We start from the raw sequence: 16,572 nt of genomic DNA, 5'->3' as shown, positions 1-16,572 counted from the left end.
TGATATAGAGGTGTCTATCTGATATGGAGGAGGCTATCTGATATGGAGGAGGCTATCTGGCTATCTGATATGGAGGTGTCTATCTGATATAGAGGTGTCTATCTGATATAGAGGTGTCTATCTGATATGGAGGAGGCTATCTGATATGGAGGAGGCTATCTGGCTATCTGATATAGAGGTGTCTATCTGATATAGAGGTGGCTATCTGGCAATCTGATATGGAGGTGTCTGTCTGATATGGAGGTGGCTATTTTACATCTCACTCGGTAATAAACAGCCCGAATCCCCAACATTCCCCAAATATCGGTAAAATGATTAGATATGCCACCAGGCGTAAATGTTGTTAATGTTATGTATATAAAGGATAATGAATACATGTAGTTTCCTGGTCAATATAACATATACATGTTTGACAGAATATCGACGACACATGGAAAATATCGGTTTATTCTGTCATACGAGTTAGAGATAGATGATCAAGCGAAACAATTAATTTTTTTTTTTTTTTTTTTTTACAAAGGCGAAAAATCCAAACCAACAAAAAAAGGGAAAAAAAGTTATGGGTCCAAAGATTCGGGAATCAGTAAATTGTAGCAGATAAGGTGATGTCGTATTACTTGAGGTGCTTTCAACGGTTAAATGTAGTGAAACATATATAACATGTGATGGAATGTGTATTACAGAGAATGTCATCAAAAATAGCATTATCCCGATACAGCTGTCAACCCACCTTCGTATCTAACTATATTTATAGTATCGGCGCGTACTCCATGTTCTTTGTGTTTGATTTGACCACTTTTGAATATCTGCCGGTACATTTTAGAAATCAATAAAAAGCCGTCTTTAAATTACTGTATGTTAATGTGTTACACAATTTAGTGCATCATGACAATTACCAGCTGTTTGGTGATGACTCAATCCGAACTTCATAACGTCATATGATAGACATACTAGGCATTTGTTTATCTATGAAACATGGAAATTACATATTTGGTTGATTAAATATTTTCTTGATTACAAGACTCGTTTCATACAGTACGTTGTAAGTGAGGTGTGACACCATCGATCAGTCCATACCATAGACGGAAGTTAAAAGGTCGTGTCTGTAAGTGTTTGGACGTCCTACGGATATGTATCATAAAAGTTTCCCCAGCTTAAAGTCCACTCACATGAGGTCATGCTCATTGGTGACCTGAATTGTCTAGAGCTGTCCCTGACAAGACTTCAGATATTTTGACGGAAAGCTGTTTGATTTCTATCGGAATCATTAGACACATATAGTTTCCTCTGACTACCATACCTATAGTGGAAGAAAATAGGATAGTTTGGCGACGAGGGTAGTCACAGAATTAGTCGGTCACTTGTCCAGTAGACAATTGGATTAGTGACTCTACGAGAAGAGAAATATCTAGTTATCCACTACTGGAGTGGCGAATCTAAGCGGGAACCATCAAAACTTCCTTTGCTTTTATTCATATATAGCATATACATTTTGTAGTTAAGAATCGTCAAGAATCGTCATCTTCAGTTACGTTTTCGATTACGTCCATCACCGTTGACAAGTTTCCCCCCTGTCATGTTGATTTTCACATAAGGAGCCTCGAGTATAGATCACCAGCTACAACTGTACGTGTAAACCCCGCATTACAAGTATTTAAAAGTGTTTCAACAGTTCATTGCGGTTCACTGCGAAATTTAGATTAACATTTTTTTTACTTAAGTGTACATATCTGTACGTGAGCCAAGACACGATATATTTACAGAGCGAAGATTCTAGGTAGAGCAGGATTAGCGGAAAAGTGGGGGAGGGGCAGGAGTATCGTAAACACGCGTTCCAAACGTCACATCCGGGCACCTAGTCGGAGAAGAGAAACTAGTATATATATATATATAAATCTTCCGTGACCCACATTTAGCGTCCCGTTGGGAGCATTGCATTATTAACACTGCTGTCAAAAGTTTTACAAATTTTACAACATGACAGATAGTGTATTAGTACAACTGAGGAGAAATGTATCTGCTACAGCTTGGGGATTCAGCATTCAGGGGGGACAGGAACACGGCTCGTGTATCTTCATCCAAAAGGTACGTATTACCTTTATAACTATTACTTACCCTATACCTAAAGTGCTAGTTATAGGGGCTAGAAGTGACTTCACAACGTAACAAATAACTTTTATGTCAGTAAAAGTTGTCGGATGGGTGCGTTGCAGCAATTTATTAACTAGAAATAAATGTAAAACTCACAACTCTGACACATATACAACTTTCATTCTTATATCCATCCAGGTGTGCATGATTAGATTAATTATATTTTGTTATTTTCTTATCGTTACTCATTCGTGTTGCTGATCAAATATGAACAATATAACTTGTGGAAATCAAAGAGAATATCTATACCTGGAGATAGCCCCAATCCCTATTTCTGCAGAGTCATTTACTATGGAAGTAAAGGATTATAGAGTACACTGTTTGTACTAAGTAAATTTAGAACGAAAACTTAGTGAGTATCCATCATACACCAGACAAACAAAACGTATTGTTCGTGAACTAAAACCAAAATGTGAACGCGATCGTTTGAAAGCGATCCCCGTATGCATGAGTAACGCCCGGTCGTGTATTATGGGTTATTGTAGGTAAATATAGAAAACCTTTTAGGAATAGATTAAAATCGCTTCAATTTAAACTTTAACAAGCGCCCCACTCATTTATCGAGGAAAGTTAATAAAGTGAATGTGCAACGCGCGATTCTTGACTGAGATTTCATTATTATAACAGAACATGTGTGGTTCTCGTTGACCGAGTGCGTCTGTCTGCAGTTTTCTAAACAGCTCTTGCATATTCTGCCACACATACAAAAAACAACATGTTTTCTCGGGGGCTACCCATCAACATGTGTCCTTGTCTCTCCGATCTTCTTCACAGCAGAGGCCCGATACGGGACGTGTCCGATTTCCTTATTTACCGCCAAACGAGATTTTAAATGATACTTTCTGTACCATTCATTTAAATATTTCGCTAGTAAGGACTTTTCGAATGAAGTATGAAATAGCTATATAACCTTTTCATAGTAGCAAATGTATTTCCTAAAAATTGCGCTCCCGTGAAGAGCCTCTGGATGGGATAACACTTAACTTACGGTAGCTATATCCTATCAGATTCCCTGGTGCCAAATTTGGCGGAGGGTTATCAAGGGGAACTTTGGAATGGAGGTGCAGAATCACGCTTCGGCTGGTCATTAAGCTATGTCGGAGTTTACAGTATCGGTAGCAGGTATCGGACTCCAGTGAATGAGCTACTTCGACCTTTGAAGTGACCATGGTGATCAGTCTTGCGGATATCCCTATACTCCCCCAAGTAGCTTTGTGTATACTAATAGCTACCTAGGTCTGACATGTGGGAGGGTGTACACAGACACTATATACTACGCCTTGGGGTAACGTTTTAATAAAGTTTCTCAGTCCAGGGACTTTTTCAGTTCTAATGTGAACGTTTATACTATCATGTGTCCATGAACATTCCGTCTGACAACACAGGTATTCAGCTTCAGTGTTGATTACAGCGGCTTTCATATGGCTGTACACATATTTCTAATGGTAGTTAAATTCTAGAGTAAATATATACGCATTTCCTTATCATACCACTGTAAATATAATTAAAATCACTACCATACATTGAGAAACCTATATGCCGATATACATAGGTCTGTGATAAGGTCACGATCATCTATATCTGATATTGTACTCGAGTATCCAGACAGGGGTCGGAATTACTACTGTATATATATAACCTGTATGTATGTGCCCTATAGCAAGCCAAGTTGCCATTTATCCATGGAGCCATTTTGATACAGCGCAAATTATATACGATATCTAAGAAATCAGATATCTTATAAAATACGTGTAGATAAGGTATCTTATATAATTCGGTTAAAGACATAGGATAGGATATTTCCTCACTAATACATCATCTATTTTTATTGAAACGTATGAAACTTTCTTTAACATTCAATATTGAAAATCGGTAATCAATTACTATCGGTATGATATTAATGAGTTTATGGAAAACAAATGTCATTACCGCTTTTATTACGATGATGGCAGTGAAAACAAAACAATATCAGGTATATTTTTTTTTAAATTCTTTTTTTTTTCAACTAAAAGTTGTATCCCTGAAGACTGGACATGTATCGACTTAAAGTAGTGGATCAACATTGCTCCACGACTCAATGCATTGAGAATATTAGAATTATCGAGAGAAAAAATGTATTATTTTGGTCTTTAGGATATTCTTTATCCTTGAGGAGGATAATCAAAAGTACTATTTCATCTTGAAAATTCTTTAATGATACTCAGGGTCTGGTAGCCATTACAGAATCAGAGCTATGGTAAATTTACGATGTAGTCAGTCTAGTGTCCTATGGTACGATGTAGTCAGTCTAGTGTCCTATGGTACGATGTAGTCAGTCTAGTGTCCTATAGTACGATGTAGTCAGTCTAGTGTCCTATAGTACGATGTAGTTAGTCTAGTGTCCTATAGTACGATGTAGTCAGTCTAGTGTCCTATAGTACGATGTAGTCAGTCTAGTGTCCTATGGTACGATTTAGTCAGTCTAGTGTCCTATAGTACGATGTAGTCAGTCTAGTGTCCTATAGTACAATGTAGTCAGTCTAGTGTCCTATGGTACGATGTAGTCAGTCTAGTGTCCTATAGTACGATGTAGTTAGTCTAGTGTCCTATGGTACGATGTAGTCAGTCTAGTGTCCTATAGTACGATGTAGTCAGTCTAGTGTCCTATAGTACAATGTAGTCAGTCTAGTGTCCTATAGTACGATGTAGTCAGTCTAGTGTCCTATAGTACGATGTAGTCAGTCTAGTGTCCTATGGTACGATGTGGTCAGTCTAGTGTCCTATAGTACGATGTGGTCAGCCTAGTGTCCTATAGTACGATGTAGTTAGTCTAGTGTCCTATAGTACAATGTAGTCAGTCTAGTGTCCTATAGTACGATGTAGTCAGTCTAGTGTCCTATAGTAGGATGTAGTCAGTCTAGTGTCCTATAGTACGATGTAGTCAGTCTAGTGTCCTATAGTACGATGTAGTCAGTCTAGTGTCCTATAGTACGATGTAGTCAGTCTAGTGTCCTATGGTACGATGTAGTCAGTCTAGTGTCCTATAGTACGATGTAGTCAGTCTAGTGTCCTATAGTACAATGTAGTCAGTCTAGTGTCCTATAGTACGATGTAGTCAGTCTAGTGTCCTATAGTACGATGTAGTCAGTCTAGTGTCCTATGGTACGATGTGGTCAGTCTAGTGTCCTATAGTACGATGTGGTCAGCCTAGTGTCCTATAGTACGATGTAGTCAGTCTAGTGTCCTATGGTACGATGTGGTCAGTCTATTGTCCTATAGTACGATGTGGTCAGTCTAGTGTCCTATAGTACGATGTAGTCAGTCTAGTGTCCTATAGTACGACGTGGTCAGTCCTAGTGTCCTATAGTACGATGTGGTCAGCCTAGTGTCCTATAGTACGATGTAGTCAGTCTAGTGTCCTGTGGTACGATGTAGTCTGTCTAGTATCCTGTAGTACGATGTAGTCAGTCTAGTGTCCTGTAGTACGATGTAGTCAGTCTAGTGTCCTGTGGTACGATGTAGTCAGTCTAGTGTCCTATAGTACGATGTAGTCAGTCTAGTGTCCTGTGGTACGATTTAGTCAGTCTAGTGTCCTATAGTACGATGTAGTCTGTCTAGTGTCCTATAGTACGATGTGGTCAGTCTAGTGTTCTATAGTACGATGTAGTCAGTCTAGTGTCCTATGGTACGATGTAGTCAGTCTAGTGTCCTATAGTACGATATAGTCAGTCTAGTGTCCTGTAGTACGATGTAGTCAGTCTAGTGTCCTATAGTACAATGTAGTCAGTCTAGTGTCCTATAGTACGATGTAGTCAGTCTAGTGTCCTATAGTACGATGTAGTCAGTCTAGTGTCCTATAGTACGATATAGTCAGTCTAGTGTCCTATAGTAAGATGTAGTCAGTCTAGTGTCCTATGGTACGATTTAGTCAGTCTAGTGTCCTATAGTACGATGTGGTCAGTCTAGTGTCCTATAGTACGATGTAGTCAGTCTAGTGTCCTATAGTACGATGTAGTCAGTCTAGTGTCCTATAGTACGATGTAGTCAGTCTAGTGTCCTATAGTACGATGTAGTCAGTCTAGTGTCCTGTGGTACGATGTAGTCAGTCTAGTGTCCTATAGTACGATGTAGTCAGTCTAGTGTCCTATAGTACGATGTAGTCAGTCTAGTGTCCTATAGTACGATGTAGTCAGTCTAGTGTCCTATAGTACGATGTAGACAGTCTAGTGTCCTGTGGTACGATGTAGTCAGTCTAGTGTCCTATAGTACGATGTAGTCAGTCTAGTGTCCTGTGGTACGATGTAGTCAGTCTAGTGTCCTATAGTACGATGTAGTCAGTCTAGTGTCCTGTGGTACGATGTAGTCAGTCTAGTGTCCTATAGTACGATGTAGTCAGTCTAGTGTCCTGTAGTACAATGTAGTCAGTCTAGTGTCCTATGGTACGATGTAGTCAGTCTAGTGTCCTATAGTACGATGTAGTCAGTCTAGTGTCCTATAGTACGATGTAGTCAGTCTAGTGTCCTATAGTACGATGACCAGGTTTGTTGAAAGTGTGCATCCACGAGAAAAAAAAAACACAGCTCTACTGTTCAGCTTGACCTTTGCGCTTAATCTTGACCTTTAGAGCTCAACTTGACCTAACAGTTCAGGTTGGGGCGTTTACAATTTAAAATACATTCACAACGTGAAGTATGTGAAACTCAATATGACACTTTAACTGACCTGTTTATAGCTTTACTCGTGTTCAAGTTGGGAACGTGTCCGTGTTTATTTGAAGGAAAACACATCAACGATGTATTTGAAGACAGATAAATTGTATATGTTTTGAATAAGTAAACAAACTAATGATAAGGACATATATACACGGATAACGGGATGACCCGTATTTTAAACAGTTAACACACAATAGAAACTAGTTTGAGAATGATTTATAAACAGACGACATCAAATTCAAACCAAAATTACTGAAGAGATAGGAGTGGAAATCCACGTAACAATTAAATCCGTCCATGTTTAGATAATGAGGTAAAGTACTACAGGTTCACTGAGTGTGTCTGTTGGGTATCAAAAAACGTAACAAAGGAAACACAATATGTACAAACCGATTAAAATAGAGCAGTAAACACCAAAGCATTTTAATTTTAGTTACGAAAAATAAGCAACAGTTGTTACGGATTCGTTGGAGAAACAATGGACAATTGTCATGGTAGCATAGGTAAGGAACAATTGGCAATTGTAACGAGAACATAGGTAAGGAATAATGGACTATTGTTACTTGATCATAGGTTCGGAACAATGGATTATTGTTACTAGATCATAGGTTAGGAACAATTGACAATTGTAACGAGATCATAGGTAAGGAATAATGGACTATTGTTACTAGATCATAGGTTAGGAACAATGGATTATTGTTACTAGATCATAGGTTAGGAACAATGGATTATTGTTACTAGATCATAGGTTAGGAACAATGGACTATTGTTACTAGATCATAGGTAAGGAATAATGGACAATTGTTACTTGATCATAGGTTAGGAACAATGGATTATTGTAACTGGATCATAGGTTAGGAATAATGGATTATTGTTACTAGATCATAGGTTAGGAATAATGGATTATTGTAACTAGATAATAGGTTAGGAACAATGGATTATTGTTACTAGATCATAGGTTAGGAACAATGGATTATTGTTACTAGATCATAGGTAAGGAACAATGGACTATTGTTACTAGATCATAGGTAAGGAACAATGGATTATTGTTACTAGATCATAGGTTAAGAACAATAGACTATTGTAACTAGATCATAGGTTAGGATCAATGGACTTTTGTTACTAGATCATTAGTAAGGAACAATGGACAATTGTTACTAGATCATAGGTTAGGAACAATGGATTATTGTTACTAGATCATAGGTTAGGAACAATGGACTATTGTTACTTGATCATAGGTAAGGAATAATGGACTATTGTTACTAGATCATAGGTAAGGAATAATGGACAATTGTTACTAGATCATAGGTTAGGAACAATGGATTATTGTTACTAGATCATAGGTTAGGAACAATGGACTATTGTTACTTGATCATAGGTTAGGAACAATGGACTATTGTTACTAGATCATAGGTTAGGAACAATGGACTATTGTTACTAGATCATAGGTTAGGAACAATGGACTATTGTTACTAGATCATAGGTTAGGAATAATGGACTATTGTTACTAGATCATAGGTTAGGAACAATGGACTATTGTTACTAGATCATAGGTTAGGAACAATGGACTATTGTTACGGGAACATAGGTTAGGAACAATGGACTATTGTTACTAGATCATAGGTTAGGAACAATGGACTATTGTTACTAGATCATAGGTTAGGAACAATGGACTATTGTTACTAGATCATAGGTTAGGAACAATGGACTATTGTTACGGGAACATAGGTTAGGAACAATGGACTATTGTTACTAGATCATAGGTTAGGAACAATTTACTATTGTTACTAGATCATAGGTTAGGAACAATGGACTATTGTTATAAGAGCATAGGAAAGGAACAATGGACAATTGTTATGGGAGAATAGGTGAGGAACAATGGACAATTGTTACGGGAGAATAGGTGAGAAACAATGGACAATTGTTACGGGAGCGTAGGAAAGGAACAATGGACAATAGATACAATATCGATAGTAGATTGACACAAACTATCCTAATGGTGGAGACCAATACGGTAGGAGTAGTGAGACATATGTGACAGGACCATTTAGAGTTCTGGATTGATAGAACAAAACATTACAACGCAGTAAGGAGTAACGAAACACATTATACTTGGGCAGCTTTGGAATAAAGCGATCGGGGCAATGATAAACGTACTGTAATTGTGTAAGGTGATGCGGCTAGAATCGAATTATGATCATTACTGATGACGACAAATGTACGTTTCGAGAAATCGGGAGTGAACAGTAGCAAGATCACGCCATGCCAATACCAGGCAGAGATATCGAACTTGACAAAACCAGACTATCGCTATAGTGTCGCCATAAATTAAGTAGAACACCCTTGTTCCATCGTCCATCGGTTCTAATCAGCTGGTACTCTCATTAGCACCAGATCGCATCTCCCGCGTCACCGGAAGTAGTGTGGGCTTATCTCCAACACGAAGGGAACGTTGTTCCGGTCTAGTTATTGACCGGTCGCTTGATCGTATTTACTCGTCAGATATTGACATTGATCAGAGTTTGTGTAGAATTACATGACGAGGACAAATATGCGTTTGACTTCGTCCAGGGATCTAGCTAGGCCAACTCCAGTATCGACAAAGCCTTGTTTGAACTATTGCATACCTCGGTACACGGTCTGGTAAAACTTGAAGACGTCTGTAGACTAGTGAGTGCAAGTTTCTCTAATATACTGGTTGATGATGAGCAATCGTTGCCAATAATTTATGTTATGAATTAAGCAAACATAAAGACGTTGTCTAATACGTATCACGTGACCATTGTACTCATGTGAAATGTTTTAAGTAAAATGTATCAAACAATACATCAATCCAACCCGTGTATACAACCGTACTTTTGATTAAACCCAGACCATATGTTTCGAGTGCTTGTTTCGGTTATAATCACCTAGATTTCATCAAAGCTAATCTTGAACAAACACAACCTGTAAAAAGTAGTTTACATTTGTAACTGGCTTTTTATATGTACATATGTAGTTCTTTCGTATAAGTGCGAGTTGTTTGTTTCTGTGTATTGGTTTTATTCATGTACCATGTACGTAAAATAACAAAACCCATTTCTGCACTGTAAATATGTGATATGTTTTTCTCCCACAGTTCACCGGTTTATCTCCAGTTTTAGACGCGAGAGATTTCTCTGTCACCCTCTAGGGTATGACAGATTGCACGTGCTAACCTTCTGAACCGGAAGTACTTACGGAAGTACTTTTTGAGTGACGTCACTAATAGTTCCCGCGTGGTTATTTAATCCTAAATATGCGTATCAAACACAGAGTTTTATGAAATGACAATATGTGCTGTTGTTAACATCAGAATATTATCACTGATACCTTATTTCAGTGTCTGTTTGAATAAGTATTGTGAATTGATTTTAGATCTATGTTTTCTTGTGTAATGATATTTTGGGGTTGTGGTGGGTACTTCTTTAAATGAGGATATTCATGAGCCGATCATATGCATTTGTTTACAAACATGCTTTGACCACCGATTTGATATGCAATTATTTGAAGTGGTGTGAGAAAAATATAATTCCCTACCTAGGAAGTGTGACAAAGAAATCTCAACCCTCGGGGAAATTCATGAATGTCCAACCCTCGACAAGCCTCGGGTTGGACGTTCTTGAATTCTCCCTCGGGTTGAGATTTCTTTGTCACACCACCAAGGCAGGGAAAGATTCTATTAATCAGTACACAATATTTGGTGATAACTACACGATATTTGATGATAACTAAACGATATTTGATGATAACTACACGATATTTGATGATAACTACACGATATTTGATGATAACTACACAATATTTGGTGATAACTACACGATATTTGGTGATAACTACACGATATTTGATGATAACTACACGATATTTGATGATAACTACACAATATTTGGTGATAACTACACGATATTTGGTGATAACTACACGATATTTGATGATAACTACACGATATTTGATGATCACTACACGATATTTGATGATAACTACACGATATTTGATGATAACTACACGATATTTGGTGATAACTACACGATATTTGATGATAACTACACAATATTTGGTGATAACTACACGATATTTGGTGATAACTACACGATATTTGATGATAACTAGACGATATTTGATGATCACTACACGATATTTGATGATAACTACACGATATTTGATGATAACTACACGATATTTGGTGATAACTACACGATATTTGATGATAACTACACGATATTTGATGATCACTACACGATATTTGGTGATAACTACACGATATTTGATGATAACTACACGATATTTGATGATAACTACACGATATTTGATGATAACTACACGATATTTGATGATAACTACACGATATTTGATGATCACTGCACAATATCTGGTTATCACGACCCGATATTTGACGACCACTGCACAAAAGCCGATGGTCATTACACGTTATCTGATGATCATTCCACAACATCTGACGATCACTACAGAATATTAGTCCAGTCAAATTAAGTTATATCTTCGTAAAACATGCAATAGAAATTATCTTTTGCTGTTCAGTATTCAGAAGACGATCACTACAAAATATCTGGTGATCATTACACAATATCTGATGATCACGTCATAATATCTGATTATCACTACACAGCATCTGATGATCATTACACAACATCTGATGATCAATACACAATATCTGGTTAATAATAAGAGACCAAAATGAGACTCTTTGTAGTTTGAAAACGTTTTGCACCAGACCATGATGATTTGTCGGGGTTACCGGGTGGGGAGTACTAGCAAGTCATATAAATAACTTGTATAGACTAGGTGTCGACACACCACGATAATAAAAGCTTATACAATATTTCTCAAAACAAGCTCCTAATTCGAAATTCCCCGATAATAATTTTACGGCGAGATATTCTTACGGAGGCGTAAAAACCGTATCAGCTGGCATCTATTTCAAGGTCACGGAGGTTTTAATTCACAGTTACCATAGAAGTTCCGGTATGGCAGAGTGCCGAGAACTCGGCGAGAGTAAACTTCTCCTTTCTAACTTTAAAATTGTAGTTAGTGCCAGAGAAAAGAACTTAAGGCTACGATAATTGACGTGTGGTATATCCTTGTTTATCATAGTAGCATGTACTGTAGTAACATATACCTACATTGGACGGATAAGTCTGTTTCCTAAATCTCGAACGAATAATTTACATGGCAGTATAATGACTTCGTGCTCAACTATATACGACATGTACAAGAGGAATTCGGCTGTTTATGTGGGGAAACAAAATACACGTAGAACAGGAGCCAAAACTTAATTGTTCTTTAAGAATATTCCAGAAATCACTATACTCCGCAATAAGTATAAAAGTCGGTAAGTATGATGAAGGACATTACTATTCCAAGTCTGTACGCTACAAGTCAAAATGTGCTAACCACGATTGTTTAGGGCAAAAAAAGTCATTTCAAGGTCATTTCAAGGTCATTTCCAAACATACAGAAGTGCATCTTGTCTTGGCAAGTCAGTGTAAGGGTAACCAGCCCTTCGCAGTGATTGTATAGATCGCTCAGGTATCGTGGGACTTTATTTTGGCGATCATGCATTTTCAGTGGCCTATTCACGAAGCTTTTAACTCACGAATTGAACAATTCACAGAGGGTTTGTTTAGATACTCATAAATAATGTGAAATATACTTTGAATGTGTCTCGTGAGACAAAGTCTGTGTCCTTTGTGGGGTAAAATGACACTATGTAAAATAGCGAAACTCTGCCAAAAGTTTCGATATAAATACTATAATTAATAGCCACATGTTCTTTGCTGACAAATGCCAATTTTGACACTCGTAGCCACCAGGAAACACTTAACAGCTAACATTGGGCGGTGTACAGTACACTAACGACCGTCCGATGACCGGGGTACAATTTATCTATAAACTAATGACAAGATACCACCATGTTTATAGACCTGCTTTAGTTGTTAACAACACAGCGGCCTTATGATAAATAAGGTAACAATGAGGTTTTGAGGGGATAAGAAGGCGTTAACGTTTTATTGAACGATCAATTAAATTGGGTCTTTCCGTAAGGTCACTAGATATTATTGATACATTATGACTTATGTTGTACATCCATTTTGGCTTGGACAACCCTTCAGTACTCCTTATTTAAAATCTAATCAACACGATGAACAGCTTTGACTTACTATTGATACTCACTGGGAAACTCATCCTGTCTAGTAAGACCTAGTACTACTGATACAGTAATGTTTACCCGATACTGCATCTAGTCATGTGTCAAAGTATATTCATAGGGAGAGTGATAACTTGACGCACGTGACATATACACGCACATTGCACGCTCTTTACCGTAAATATTCTCCGCAACAGGACTTTATATATACAGACAAGATATAAAACGTAATGGTGTGTGTGTTCCCGCTGTGGTAAGATCTGTACAGTGTTCTTAGATATATCTTGTCTGGTTTGTTGTCTGTGTCCAAATGAACACAACTGGATCAGTCTTTACATGTCGGATGCAAGGTCAAGGTGACTGCAGAGAACCGCACGCTCACACGGTGTCCCAACTGCGCATGATTTTTACAACAAAATATCAAGCTTTTAGGGTCGTTATAATCTAAGTCATCTTTACCACGTTCTGGAAGTGCCTGCATATAAGAAGAATAATGTACAATATTTCCCTATTGTTAACATGAGTATCCCAAAAGACATACATTCAATCTGTCGTGTGAAGAGGACATAATTCTGTTCATAGCTAATTGAAATTGACCCTTTATTTGAACCAAGTAGGTTGAATCTATCTTTACAAACTGGCATATTATTTTAACTGTGTACATGGTAAGATATGAAGTCTGAAAAGTATTTTGTCACGAAGAGAAACGTCATCAAGATTAGCTTATGTCATAAACGGACGGAGGGCAGAACAGCACACTTGGGGTATTGTTCAATTCTTCAGTATAATGTGACCGGGTGGGGTGTGCTGCTGGGTGTCTTCGGCAGTATGCTTCAGTGAGGCAGCACTATAAATCGGCAAAAGTTCCGGCCGCCAATCACAAGGAGACTTAACACGAACATACCGCAGCCTCCCAAAACACATACGCACTCACTACACGCATGCATGTCGCACGCACGGGTGGCCGTCCTTAAATGACCTTAGCTGTTAATAGGACGTTAAACAAAATAAACCAAACAAAACAAAACCATAAAACAGGAAACTCATAAAAAAATCTCTCGGTCCTGTCGTCCGGCAACTTGTGATTTAGAGTAGAGCTTTCGATATACACCAGGGCTTTAGCTATACATCAGGGCTTTCGATATACACCAGGGCTTTACAGGGCTTTCGATGTACACCAGGGCTTTACAGGGCTTTCGATGTACACCAGGGCTTTCGATATACACCAGGGCTTTCGATATACATCAGGGCTTTAGATGTACATCAGGGCTTTAGATATACATCAGGGCTTTCGATCAGGACTTTAGATCAAGGCTTTCGATAAGCATCGGGATTATTGCTTTTCACCAAGGCTTTCGATATACACCAGGGCTTTCGATATACATCAGGGCTTTCGATATACACCAAGGCTTTCGATATACCAGAAGGCTTATGATATATAGCAGGGATGGAGGTTGCAGGACGAGTGTACAAGAGTATAGCAATGCTTCTGATGTTGTCTCCTATAACAATATGTGTATGTGTACCGTTACGATTGTTACAGACATTAAGATGTATTAAATAACATTTTTTTTAGATCTGGTATTCGTGTAAAGGGGGAAATAATGTATTGATGTACAGTGTGCGTTGTGTCATTGCGTTTTCTCTTATATATAATCAACGAATTGGGAATACTATTCTACCAATGATACTAATAGAGAGGTGTCTTTATCATGTCCAGACGTCGTGTAAATGGGTCATTTCGGTGAGGTGATACCAATGGGTCTACCAAACAATTCCTGTGTGAAGACGCAGAACCAAACACTATTCTAACCAGTCTATTTCAACTTTTGATCTTTATTAGGGGAAAAAAAACATTTGTGAAAAATCTTTTAAAAGTTCGATCTGCAATGTCGGGTATTGCCAATTCTTTTAAAGCCAAGATGGCAAGCAATATTTCTTTGAGAGTAGAAAAGCTTGATAAATGTGAAATGTCACTAGCTGTGTATAACTAATGATTTATACTCGAAATGGTATATCATATTAGATAATTGTTGTACATGTAGACTATATAGAACTGGTCTCGATGTATTAACCTCTACATCGACTCATCAACTTATACATCAAGTAAAATGTACAAATGCCGATACTTATTTTATTGTTTATAAAATAACATTCCCACAGATTTATTTCGGATTTCGACTGTCTGATAAAGAAACGAAAATTGGAAGTTGTTTTGCTTATATTCTCATAAATAGTAGTTATGTGATAAATATAATCCTACGTTCGTGACTATGTCATATAAAATGTATCTAATTCATTCAATAATGTGATATGCCACTCGCCTACTCAAGGCTCGCGGGATATCTATCAAGTTGTTGAACTCACTTAATAAATTCCGTATGACATAGTCACTAATATAATATCCTCTATTTATGCGAAGAAAGACCATCCACGGCATATGTCCTGTTGGTCTCTTAGTTACCAACCGATAGAAATTTCGGATGCTGATTAGAAGTTTGTACTAAAGAAGTCATGTCTGGTACATTCTACTTTTCGTTGCTAAACTTTCATTTTTAACACAGTAACCTTATCTGGTCTTATAGGCACTATATCGCTTCCTCGAACACTATGACTAAAGATCTTGTCGATATGTATTCTATATTTGAACACAGGCCGTGCCTGATGTTTTGGTGGAGGAAAACTTTATATTTTATAGATCAGAGTGGGCGTGAATAGACCTATATAGTTTGTAAAATTAATACTTCAGGCTTAAATTTGATCCAAAACATCAGCAGCCATGAAGATTATCTAAACTACGATCATGTAGGTTTTGGAATTTTGACTCCTTTAATATATTATAGATATTTGGATAGTAGGTTAAAATTAGACTGCTGGCAACACCAGTGGTATGGTTTACTGTGAGGAAAATACCTCAACGAAAATCAGGTTCAACCCTAATACTCTGGAACAGGCGCATCTTAAGAATCCAGGGGTTGGAAGCGTAGCTCGAGAACTACACGGTCTTAATAGTAACAAGTACGTCGTTGTAACTTATACAGGGATTACCTGGCAGTCAGGATAACGTTTTATCTGGACCTACCCATCAAAGGGTTGTACGAACGACACACCAGATATTATAAATGACACCTTTGCAATACCAATTGAGAGAGTTTTAGATAGAGTAGATATAGACATAACTAAAATAACATCATACGGTTGTTTCGTCTATCTGGTGCTCGTCAGTGATGTTAAAAGGTTGTTGTACTTTGTTTGTTTGCTGTAGGTTTATTGCCCCATGAACAGGTAGTTGGTTTGTTTGATTGCTGTAGGTTTATTGCCCCGTGAACAGGTAGTTTGTTTGTTTGTTTGCTGTAGGTTTATTGCCCCATGAACAGGTAGTTGGTTTGTTTGTTTGCTGTAGGTTTATTGCCCCGTGAACAGGTAGTTGGTTTGTTTGTTTGCGGTAGGTTTATTGGTCCGTGAACAGGTAGTTAGATGGTTTGTTTGCTGTAGGTTTATTGCCCCATGAACAGGTAGTTGGTTTGTTTGTTTGCTGTAGGT

At 37.7% G+C, this 16,572-nt stretch overlaps 1 protein-coding gene across 1 annotated transcript in view; it reads left to right on the top strand.

Annotated features, from left to right (window-relative positions):
• The first annotated feature begins 1,850 nt into the window (after positions 1-1,850).
• The window catches only part of LOC117328339 (PDZ and LIM domain protein 7-like), a 25,674-nt gene continuing 10,952 nt past the window's right edge, over positions 1,851-16,572 (top strand). The window contains exon 1 of the mRNA XM_033885868.1: positions 1,851-2,085. Within this exon, the coding sequence (XP_033741759.1) occupies positions 1,978-2,085 (108 nt within the window). The 5' untranslated portion in view covers positions 1,851-1,977. The remainder of the gene's footprint in view (positions 2,086-16,572) is intronic.

This window comes from Pecten maximus, chromosome 1 (genome assembly GCF_902652985.1).
Source record: "Pecten maximus chromosome 1, xPecMax1.1, whole genome shotgun sequence".
Lineage (NCBI taxonomy): Eukaryota > Metazoa > Mollusca > Bivalvia > Pectinida > Pectinidae > Pecten > Pecten maximus.
This window is presented reverse-complemented; position numbering and strand designations above follow the sequence as displayed.